At 35.3% G+C, this 11,793-nt stretch overlaps 1 protein-coding gene across 4 annotated transcripts; it reads left to right on the top strand.

The window, feature by feature from the left end:
• Positions 1 to 67: 67 nt before the first annotated feature.
• On the top strand, positions 68 to 8,710 carry LOC107026336 (pentatricopeptide repeat-containing protein At1g71210, mitochondrial). Of its 4 annotated transcripts, none has more exons than XR_003579372.1 (3): positions 68 to 2,949; positions 4,159 to 4,472; positions 7,629 to 8,710. XR_003579372.1 is itself a non-coding variant. In XM_027918413.1 (2 exons), the coding sequence occupies exon 1, from the start codon at positions 213 to 215 to the stop codon at positions 2,901 to 2,903; it is 2,691 nt and encodes an 896-aa protein (XP_027774214.1). In that variant the 5' UTR covers positions 68 to 212; the 3' UTR covers positions 2,904 to 2,949; positions 3,076 to 3,256. The 4 variants fall into 4 exon arrangements, 1 of the variants encoding a protein (XP_027774214.1); XR_003579373.1 differs by having other exon boundaries at positions 7,617 to 8,710; XR_003579374.1 differs by lacking the exon at positions 7,629 to 8,710 and adding an exon at positions 7,147 to 7,556.
• The last annotated feature ends 3,083 nt before the right edge of the window (positions 8,711 to 11,793 follow it).

Here is an 11,793-nt window from a genome sequence, read left to right as displayed (position 1 = left end):
ATATATATATATATATATATATATATATATATATATATATATATATATAAAAGGTAAGAGATTAAAAAGAAAATGAAAATGAATAATAGGGTAATTTTTTTGACAGTGCCGCCGATCTACTGGGCTTGATATCTCGGTGGGAGCTTCGAAGCTAGAAAGTAGCTTTGTCAACTTCATAAGCCCCTATAATCACAATCTTGAATTATTCAGAGATGTTGGTGCTAACAATCAGACAGGCGAGACACAAAACCAGAGCCCTCTTCAATCATCCTCCATATTCTCAATCCGCCATTAACAAGAATACCCTTTTGTTCTATCTATTTTACTCCACTAATACTCCTTTTGCCGCATCCTCAAAGGCAATCCCTTCATACCCATATCCCTTTTTACCAGTTTCTTCAAATGTTTTGTCAACTTCAAGAATCGGTGAATTGCAGCAGAAAGATGTTGTTTTATCCTTTAAAGAGTGGTTCATGACCAGAAAAAATCCACTCTTTGATCAGATCTTTGAGATATTACGAACTAAAGATGATATTACAGCTGATATATCAATGTCGAGATTCAATCTTCGACTCTCTGAGGCCTTGATTCTTGACGTGTTAAATTATGAGAAAAATAAAGATGTATTGTCGTGTTTGAAATTCTTTGATTGGGCGGGTCGACAACCCGGTTTTCATCATACTCGTTCTACTTTTAATGCCATTTTCAGGATTTTAGCTAAGGCCAAGTTGATGTCTTTGATGGCTGAGTTCTTGGATAAGTATATGAAGCAAAGGTATTTCCATAAAGCTAGGTTTTACAATACTTTGGTAATTGGGTATGCGGTGGCGGGCAAGCCTGAGCTTGCACTCCAACTGTTTGGTAGAATGCGGTTTCAGGGTGTTGATTTGGATGCATTTGCTTATCATGTGTTACTTAATGCTTTGGTGGAGGATGGTTTCTATGATGGGTTTGATATGGTTCTAAAGCAGATTAAATTTAGAGGTTTTGAGGATGCAATAACACATGCTATATTCGTTAAGAGTCTTTGCCAGCAAACAGAGCTGGATAGAGCTGAGGAGTATCTTAGAGACTTGTTGAGGAATGGAGGGGTAGGATTGAGTGGGATTGTCGTGGCTAATCTTGTCGATGCTTTATGTAAAAATAAGCAGTTCACAAGAGCTGCAAGTTTGGTGCAGGAATTCAGAGAGTCTGGTTTGGTTTCAATGGAACAGGCATATAGTGTGTGGATTAAGGACCTTGCTCAGGCTGGGGAGCTAAGTGAGGCAGTTGAATTCTTGAAAGGCAAGAAACTGATTGATGGGTATGTTCCTGACGTTTTTCGCTATAACAGCTTAGTGTGTCGGCTTTTAAGAGAAAATAGGCTGGAGGAGGTTTATGACTTGCTGATGGACATGAAGGATCAAGATATAATACCTGATGATGTCACCATGAATGTAACTTTGTGCTTCTTCTGCAAGGTAGGGATGGCAGATGTTGCCGTCGAGCTATATGACTCGAGGGCAGAATTTGGCCTCTCTGTAAGCAGTATGACCTATAACTATCTTATAAATACTTTATTAGGTGATGCAAGTGTTGATGAAGCATATCTTGTGTTGAAGAATGCCATTCAACAAGGTCATTTCCCTGGTAGGAGGACATTTTCTATTATTGCTGATGCTCTTTGCCGAGAGGGGAAGCTTGATAGAGTGAAAGAGTTGGTTCTTGCTTCTCTGGAACGGAATTGCGTGCCCAGTGACGCAACCTATAACAAGTTCATATCAGCCTTATGTAGGGCCAGCAGGGTGGAAGATGGATACTTGGTACATGGAGCACTTAGCAGATTCGATAAGGTTACTAGCAGGACTACTTATTTTGACTTGATTAGTGGCTTTAACAAGTCAAGCAGGGGAGATATTGCAGCAAGATTGTTAATAGAAATGCAAGAAAAAGGTCATAGTCCAGACCGTCGATTATACAGGGCGGTTATTTGCTGTTTATGTCAAATGGAGGATCCAGATAAGCTATTTTACAGTTTATTAGAGGTTCAATTGTCTCGGCATGAACCTAGCTGCCTTGTTTATAATTACTTCATTGATGGAGCTGGTCATGCTGGAAAACCTGAGCTGGCCAGAGATGTATATGAAATGATGAAGAGAAACGGTATCACACCAAATCTGCAGTCTGACATTTTAATCTTGCAAAGTTACTTAAAAGCTGGAAAAATTGCTGATGCCTTAAATTACTTTCGTGATTTGTCAAATAGAAGAGGTCTAGGAAGAAAACTATGGAACAACATGGTTGTTGGGCTTTGTAAAGCTAACAAGCCTGGAAATGCATGGAACATGTTCTGGGAGATGAGGTCAACTCATTTGAGGCCAAGTATGGAATGCTATGAGGAACTTGTTAAGTTGCTTTGCTCACATAGAGATTATTATAAGGCTGTTCTTTTGGTTGAAGACTTGATGCAAGTTGGTCGTCAGGTTTCATCCTTCATTGGCAATGTACTTTTGTTACACTCATTACAAACTCATAGAGTCTTTAGTGCTTGGATGCACTCAAGAGACTTGAGCAATACAAAGGATAACAGCTTAGCTCTAGGCGATCTGATCAAGACTTTCTCTGGTGGTAGTGATCTGGAGAGTGATATTTTGCAAATTGAAGAACTGATTCGACAATGTTTTCCCCTTGACATCTACACTTACAATTTGTTGTTGAGAAAACTAACCATAAGCGAAATGGATCTTGCTTGTAGTTACTTTGAGAGATTATGCAAGAAAGGATATGAGCCAAATAGATGGACTTACGATATATTAGTTCACGGTTTCTTAAAAGTTGGCCGGTCTTCTGAGGCTAGAAGATGGATGGAAGAAATGTTCAGTAAAGGTTTTGATCTGACTGAGGCTACGAAGACATTTGTTTAAACTATTGATGAATCTCATTCAAGATGTAATGGGGTTCCTCATTCAGGTATTTAATGCTACATCGTTTGATATATTACTTTTGTTGGGTTCCTCTTGTAAGGAGAGAAGATTTTAGCTTCCTTTAATTTTTTACCACGAAGATTTTAAGTGCTATTTGTTTTTGTTCTTTCAGAATGCAACTCCTAAGACAAAAGAAGTAATCTAGGATATTAAGTTAACTTCTTACTGCCTTCTAAACATTGTGCGGCACCTGCTCTATGAGTTTTGAAATCAAAACTACCATTTGTAATGTTGAGCTGCATTGGCATTGAGTTAGTAAGACTCTATGATGGCTTACATGGATTCTTTAGTGATATACATTTTTTAATAGGTATATTTTCTGCTACAGATAACTTCTATTGTTACTTCTTTTTAAAGTACAAGCTGTATTGTACTGAGGTGGTCAGCATTAAGTGAAAAAAGCTACTTGAGTTAGTATAAAAAATAAGTGGGAGGGACATAGCATTGACTAGGATATTTTTTACTTCACCTGACCTGGTATCTATCTGTTATGGAAGTGTTACATATAAAAGCAAAACCTGATTTCTATGCTAATGTAAGCTGGATGGGGAAATCTTGCTATGGAGTAATAATTCAGAACTATCTGTTTTGTATAAACAATTCTTATTTTGCACCAAAAGGCGTGGCTGAATGAGGAGAGAACTATGAAGGCTTAGGGTTCAAATCGCAGCGGCAACAAATACTAGGTGATTTTCCATCTGTCTAAGCCTAGGTGGACAGAGAGGTATTCAATGGAAGTAATTGAGGTGCGCACAAGCAAGCCTGGACACTACAATTATGGAAAAAAACCCTTATTTTAACCATAAGAAATTTTATTTGTTTAAGGTGTAGTCGATGTATCCTAGTGCTGTTATAACGTTCATAAGGGCTCATATCATTTTACTTGAGTTTAAAACTCGTTACTGCACTGGCCAAATTTAGGGGTATGTTCAAATTTTCCAGCCAGTATTTAGAGGGAAATTGGGGAAATCAAGGTAACCAAATACAAGCTTGCCTCTTCCTATTTTCTTCTGGGGTTTAGTGATTTTTGTTGCATTTCATGTAATACCATATATGATGAACTTTATCTGTTCAAGATCTTTCTTGCAGTCCCATGTTCGCAATGTAAACCATCTTAGCTGTTATGTTTCTGCCCCTTACTCTCTTTTCATATCCAAATTACCTTTGTATCTGACTTTGACATTCTGCATCTTAGGTTGGTCTGCTTGGCTGTGATTGTTGATGTGGCTGTCTGAAAGTAAGCTGGTGGCACATGAAACCTAAATAGAAATATTAGTGCATTTGAAGATGGAGTACTATTGGTATCGGTTGTCCTGATTCCTACAGAGTTATGGGGCCGGGCTGGAAAAGTTCTCTGGGTTTAATGCATCAGTCAGTCAAGTAACCATTATAATGGGTGCCATGTCCTGTGCTCTGAGTGAATCTAAAAGGTAGAGAAGCAGTAGCAGGAACATGGAGAAAAGCCTCAACGGTGTGATGCAAATTGATTAACAAGCTTACTTGGTTCAGGTTTGAAACCGCTTGAGCTGATCTAATATCTTTGTCATGTTGTGGAATCTACCTTGAATTTTCCATTCACCATTCTATTTGATAATTTCCTAAAACTAAGTTTCGTGAGAACTTTTGTTCACCATCAGCGTAAGTTATTATATAAGGTACATATTTGGTTTTGTCAAGATGATTGGTCTCCGTGGTGAATAAGATGAGGGAAGGGAGGCTGAGATGGTTTGGGCACGTGAAGAGGAGATGTGTAGATCCCAATGAGAAGATGTTAGAGTTTGGATATGGCGGGGATGAGGTGAGGCAAAGGTAGGCCGAAGAAGTATTGGAGACAGGTGATTAGGCAAGAAATGGAGGATCTTGAGCTTACTGAGTACATGACCTTTTGATAGTACGGTGTAGAGGTTGCGGATAAGGGTAGAAGGTTAGTGTCAGAGTTTTGTCTAAGTATTAGCCAATCTATGTAGTCTTTGGCTTGGTGGTAGTCTAGATTATTGTGTACGTCGGAGTATTAGCTTATTCATGTAGTCATTGGCTTTTGGTATCTGTTATCATTTGTTGTTTACTACGTTTAGGTGATCGCACCTTGTTGATGATAGGATTCCTTGCATACATGCTTCACATTGGTTGCCCATTAGTTGTTATGTTTTTCTTCACTGCCGTTTTTTCTTTCATTACTACTTTGATTTGCTTCCCTTGAGGTTCCTCCGGAAACCTCTCTACCTCCAAGAGGTAGAGGTAAGGTTTGTGTATACTATACCCTCCTCAGACCTCAATTTGTGGGATTTTTCTGGGTACGTTGTTGTTATTCTTGATCTGTCAATCATGTCTTGCCAAATGCATCTCTTTCCAAATTGTGGTTGGGTATTGTTATCTGACTCAGATTTTTGATTGCTACTAGAGCTTGAAAAGTTTCAGAACAACAATAATTAGTACTCTTCTTTATGTCCGTCCCCCAATTTGAACTGGACACAAAGTTTAAGAAAGAAAAAGAATATCTTTTCACAACTAAATTAGATGTGGATAATATACCAGAAGTACTTCCAGTTCCATACCCAATAATTTGCCTTTGTAATCAGTTGGCCTACGACAAGCATGTCAATTGCAAAATGGGTACAAAAGCTAAATGGTTTTAATTATAGAAAGATGTCAATTTTTCGCAGGGAAAAAAAGGAAATAGTGCCAAACAAATTGGGATAGAGGGAGTATAATAATTAAAAGAGCTATCATAATTATTTATTGGTGGGGTGAAATGCATGTTTAAGAATTTAACAAGTGATTATGTAGCATATCATCATTGTTCTCCTTCTCCTCCTTGTATCGTCATCATTGTTATCCTTTTATAGGTTCTGCATATGTGCACATTTAAGAGCCTTTAGAGTAAGGTAAACATCATTCCTGCACTATTGTGATTGTCACCTCTCGTCTTAAAGCAACAACAATATACCTAGTACTATCCTACAAAGTGAGGTCTGGGGAGGGTAGAGTGTGCGCAGGCCCCCTACCTCAGATTTAGAGAGGCTGTTTCGATAGACTTGTCTTGAATCAGTGATGTCTATTTTCACCTGCTTAGCAGTTTATATCATTGAACTTTGAGCTGCTTTGCACGCCGCCATCCATACCGGTTACCAAGTTCCCTCCACCTCTATTTGTTAGCAATATGAGTATGATGACTATTGGGGCCAATATATATCAGCAATAAAGGCCTTTACAAAGTGGATGGATCACAAAAATGATCCTGTTCTTTTACTATTTCTGATACCAAATAAACTTTCTCCGAGTTATGTGGTGATCAGACTTCTCCCAACCTATCATGATGACACTTCCCTACACAAGATGGTCCAAAAGTTTGTGAGTTCCTAGAGGAGAACTGATATAGTTCTTCACTTTATATGACAGTTCTTGCTAATTTGTGTTCTCATAGGAGCTTGTAAGGTTCTTAAGAGGAGTTTGTAAGGCCTCATCTTATGCGGCTAATTTTCTGGATGGTTGTCTAATACATATTGAAATTGTCACGCACCATCACATAATAGTAAAAAGATGATAATCTGTTATATATTGTTGAAGAATTCTTTAAAAGCTTCACTGTCTATTATCAAAATAGCTGCTTGAGCATAGGGTAAGGCAGTTGCTTATGTAGTGATTGATTGGTATGTTCTGTAGAATGTAAAGCATCAATCGAAGCAAAACAGTGATGCTCAATTTTAGTTTATTGGTCTGTCGATAAAACTCGAGGGCTGTGAGTTGTGTAGAATCCTGTTATATAAAACTATGAGTCGAGTTGCTATTCTCAAGATTAGTATTGCTGTGAAGACATTTTAAGAAGTTGCTTCTTTTGAAAGAAAACATTCTTGGCTTTTATTTAGCTTCTACTCAAAAAGTAAACATTCTTGGCTTTTGTTAGCTTCTATTCAAAGGTTCTTTTCATCTTTGATGACAATATATTTCTCTGTTTGTATCAACAAGTGTTGTATATATCTGGGAGAATTTTGCTGTCTTAGTTCCTGTGATCACTTATTGATGCAAGGTTCACATGTTAGTTCTTTGTTTATTCTGCTAGAAAGAAAATTAACGTCTTACTTATCCAAAAATATTCTGCTTGAAAGAAAATTGTGGACAGTTACCAGAGATGTCTGTAAAACATATTGTTGTCCTGCTCTAATGACGAGCTATCTATGTGCAGTATATTATGTCCTACTCCGATGACCTTTTGGCAAGTTAAGAGGATTTCGTGATTTTCTGGATCTAATTAGTTGCACAGTGAGTGCTTTCTAGAACAGTAGCAGAGATGATAACAAATTGGAGGATGACCAACTGGATGCTGAGAAGGAACACGTGGGAAAATAGCCACCCTAAGTATTTATGGCTAATATGGGGAGTGACACATGCTAGAATCTTCAATAGTTGAGAATTGAATATCAAAAGTCAATTTTTTCTCTTGTTTCATTTGTGTCCTTGGGAGAAAATACCATGATGTTTAGATGGTAAGACTAAGGAGGTCTAACGGATACTTGGATCAAACTTTGGTTAGTTTGTATGACTAACAACCGCATTGGTCTGAATCGATGAATATACTTGACCTCTTAAAAAATATATTGCATGCCAATTCTTTTTTCTTTTAATCAGTAATTATGTGGTATTCATTTGCTCCAGTATTTTAAGCAGGCCCGATGATAACCAAGCTTCTGCTGGGTGGCTCCGAGAAAGGAGAGAGGACCGTGAGAACTGGAAAGACAACTGCTCTACTTCTATCCATTACACCTTTTCTTGAGGTAGTCACAACTTATAGCAACGTGGAAGGTGCCTTGGTCCATGTAAATGTCATCTAGCCAAAGGCACTAGTGCAGTGCTATTAGATTCAGCTATATTTATGTCCATAATCAACTTCATGGATAGCAGCCATATGAAATTAAGAGTGCTGCTCCTAGTAGTTTCTGACCGTGCTTCGATCCTGGAACAGTCATTTTGTTGCTCAGGCCTTTCAATCTTTCTCTGCCGCTCGTAATTAGCCTTGGGGAATACTTGAGTATCTAGCCTGCGGAAGCTTGAAACATGTCTTCCATGATGGCGTTGTTTTGATAAACTACTCTACGTGGAGGTCCTCCTTTATATTAATATAAGATGAGCTTATTTGATGTCTCGTCTGACAAATAGAAGACTTACTATTTATTGCAGCAGACTGGATGTTTCTTTGTGCTTTTGGGTTTGAGAATCTCACTTTTATCATGAAGATCCATCAGGCATGACTTGCAACTGAGAGAGTTTACTTGTACATCGTCCCAGCTTTTATGCTTGATACATCCCACAAGGCTTTTTGTTTGTACTTTTGACATAAATATTAGTTTATTCCTTTTTTTTTTTTGGTTGATTTTGTGGAAAGCCAGCATTGGAATCCCAACTAAATTCGGATTGTCCATTGCAGGCTCATTTGGTGGTGCCGCTCTCAACATTCTGTTTTCCATAAAATTAGTTTACTCTTTGTTAGTACTAAGGTGGGATGACTGAGCTGGCTGTGGTCTGGAATTGCTTAGGCAACTCGCATCAACTGCTCTACCTATTTTGTAATTTGATTAATTATAAATTATAGGGAAAAGGGCTGAATAAACCCCCCTATATTATTTAAAATGTGCCCCACTTTTATCATCTGTTATATGTTTGAGCCAAAAATGTCTTTCAACTAGCAAAATAGCTCAAAACTACACTTGGAAATATTTGGTTAATTTTGCCTTGGACAGTTTGAAATAGGATGATTATGTCTTCTTGTTTTGAATTATTTTATTTTTCTTATAGGTAAGGTTTCTTTTCAAAAAAAAAAAAAGTCGGTTTCTCATTGGTGTTCGAAAGCCCACATTGGAGATTGCTCACTGCAGGTCCTATTTGGGGGTATTACTCTCAATAGAATTTTTTTTCGTACTCAGACACGAGACCTTTGGTTAGGAGTTAAACACTTTCATTGATGTACCACAATCAATGTTGATATAGTTGGTGTAGGTAAGGGATTGAGTGCACGAAGGCATTAAACATATTATGGCATAAAGAAAATAAAATATTTTAAACACTTTGTTGTTTTGACAAATAAAAATGATAAACATGTTTAGAAGAATCTTTCGGTTCCTATGAATTAAGTATGAATTTTTGTTTTTAAATTTTAGGGATGGTAACGGAGCGGAGCGGATTTAAGGTTGTACGGGGCTGTGGGATGCAGGGCGTGTTGAAATGGGTTTGTTTTAAAATTAGTATCGGATGGGGCGGATTGTGGGTATATGTGATTTTTTGTAGGTTCAAATTTATTGTAACTGTATACATATTATAAGAGTGATAGAACGAACATTATTTATTAAGATAATTTCTATAAAACTACTAAAATATTCAAGATAGTAAATGAAAATGGTTCAATAAAAGATAATCAATTTCTTACTTGTTTCCGAATTGATCTCTACAAAATAAATTTTTAAGTCACTATACTATTAAATTAATACAACTTTAGGAATTCTTCTATACTTTCTCTTTTGCTCTGTATCAACTCTTCTAGTTTTATTTTACTTGCAACAATGACTTGTCCTATGAATCTCGACCTAAAGCTCTTACCAAAAAACTGAAGTAATGGAAAGAGATCTGCCTCTTGAATAACTTGAAATTGCATGATAATGTAGATCCAATTTTTTTCCCTTTGGAATTTTTTTTCCACATTAGCTTTTAGAAGTCAAAGGTGCATCCTTCTTCGACTTTGACTTCTCTAAACTCAAATATTCATGAATAGAGGATTTTGGCTTCATTGTTTGGATCATTTCAACAAATCCTTCGTTGTCAGAATAAAAAATACGACCCACATTATTCTTTATTTGAAAATAATTGGGTAATTTCAATATTAAAAAAATGAAACATCATCTATATGTAAAGAAGAAAATACCTCTTCAAACTTTAAATCAATTGACAGGAGAGAGAAGATTAATTGAAATAAAAAATTGAGCGATGGATGTAAGTGGTGATATGATGCAGTGATTATAAGCATGAAAAGGGGAGAAAATGGTAGAGTCTTTAGAAGTTATGTATCCGAAAATGAGAGAATGAGATTTTGTAAATTTTTGAAATCGTAGAAAATAATAGAAAATAGCATAAAAAAGAATGCATAGTAGGTAACTTTTGCTTAAAAAATACATCTAATCAACGTATATATTCTACCATGAAATTTTAAAAAGATTTGGCAACTAAAAGGGAGGAAGAAAGAATTAAAATAGGAGATTAATACAATTAGGAGATTGATAATAACTAAAACAGTGACCAACTAATAAAGAGAAAATCAAGAATTAATATATTCTACCCGTTACTAAGCACTACATTTAAGGAAAAATTATTGTAAATTAATTAGTTAGGAGTTATTTTAATTCAGTTCTTTTGTCTCTCGCCCTGGAGAGTAGCGAGACATTTTTATCTGAGGAGGAGGCTTTGTTATCCGAATTTTCATAAATGATATTAGAATCGGTCGACTCATTATAGGAAAGAAATAATAGATCCGTTATTGATACACAAGTACAAATTGAACAAAATATTCAAGTTATACTTGTGGGACGGAACTATTCGATTTATTATTATAAATACATTAGTATATTTGTTATTGTTTTTTTTAGAAAAGACACAAAGTCACCATCGAAGTTGTCCCGAATTCTCATAAAGACACTTAAACTTTGCAACTGTCCTATTACGCCACTAAACAATTATGAACAAATATTATTATACTATTTTTTCGATCAGCCCCAAATTTTAAGAAGCAAGTAAATTCACGCACCAATCATTACATAACACGTGCTAATTTAATTAAAAATGTAATTTTTGTTTCATTTTAAGTTTTTCCTTTATCTTTTTCTTTCTTTACTTCTCTCTCTTACTTTTGATATATCTTAAATTTCATTTCATGTTCCACCTCCAACTTTCAAGTGATTCATCTCTCCATTTTTTTTCTTCACCTCCACTCCCCTGTCAAATTGAACTCCACTTCCATTTTTTTTTTCATTTTCTTATTTTTCTCGGGTCAAATTCTTTATAGTATTCATACTATTATTTAGACTTTGAACAATTGATAACAAAATTAATTATTTTTCTAAGAAAATTTAAAATTTTGAAGGTATCATCAACTACTCATCTTTCATATAAATTCAAAATTAGAAATGATAATTTTATAAGAATCAATTAATTTCCCAAAAATTGGAAGAACTTATTTTAAATCAGATAAAAAAAAAATATGATACTTCCTAATCATCTTGAAATCTAATGAGCTTATCAAATTGTTTGAAATGTAAGAAAATATTTAGATAAAGTTTTAAATTTAAAGAGAGTAAAACTAAAAGTAATTAAAAAAAAAGAAGGTGAAGTTATAGTAGAAATAATGACATTGAAAGTAAGAAGCTTCAATGGTAGGAGATGTCAATGAACTCATGAAAAGAAAGAAGAAAGAAAGAGAAAAAATAAAAAGGAAAAAAAGTTAAAATAACAAAAAAAATAAGAAAATATATTTTATAATAAAATACTTGTAAAAATAAAATTATATTAGTTATTTTAGGCTGCTCACTCTCTTTGAGAGAGTGCACATCACTCTCTGTGTCAGGTGAACGCAAAAAAGATGTAATAATATCTATTCAAAATTGTTTAGTGGAGTAATAGAAGGGTTGCAAAATTAAGGTGTTTTTTTGAAAATTCGAAACAACTTTTTATCTTTATATATAGGTATATATATATTTAACATATATGTTACATCCGGTAAGTTTTTGGGTTAGAAACTGAAACATTACCAATAATGTCATAACTAGGGAGTAATAAATAGTCTTATATATGT

Source organism: Solanum pennellii, chromosome 7 (genome assembly GCF_001406875.1).
Source record: "Solanum pennellii chromosome 7, SPENNV200".
Taxonomy (NCBI): Eukaryota; Viridiplantae; Streptophyta; class Magnoliopsida; order Solanales; family Solanaceae; genus Solanum; species Solanum pennellii.
The sequence above is the reverse complement of the archived record's forward strand: the minus strand, read 5'-3'. Positions and strand labels throughout refer to the sequence as shown.

What these genes read in the sequence shown, in the direction of transcription:
- LOC107026336 (XM_027918413.1), top strand. Translation starts at nt 213, where the DNA reads ATGTTGGTGCTAACAATCAGACAGGCGAGACACAAAACCAGAGCCCTC.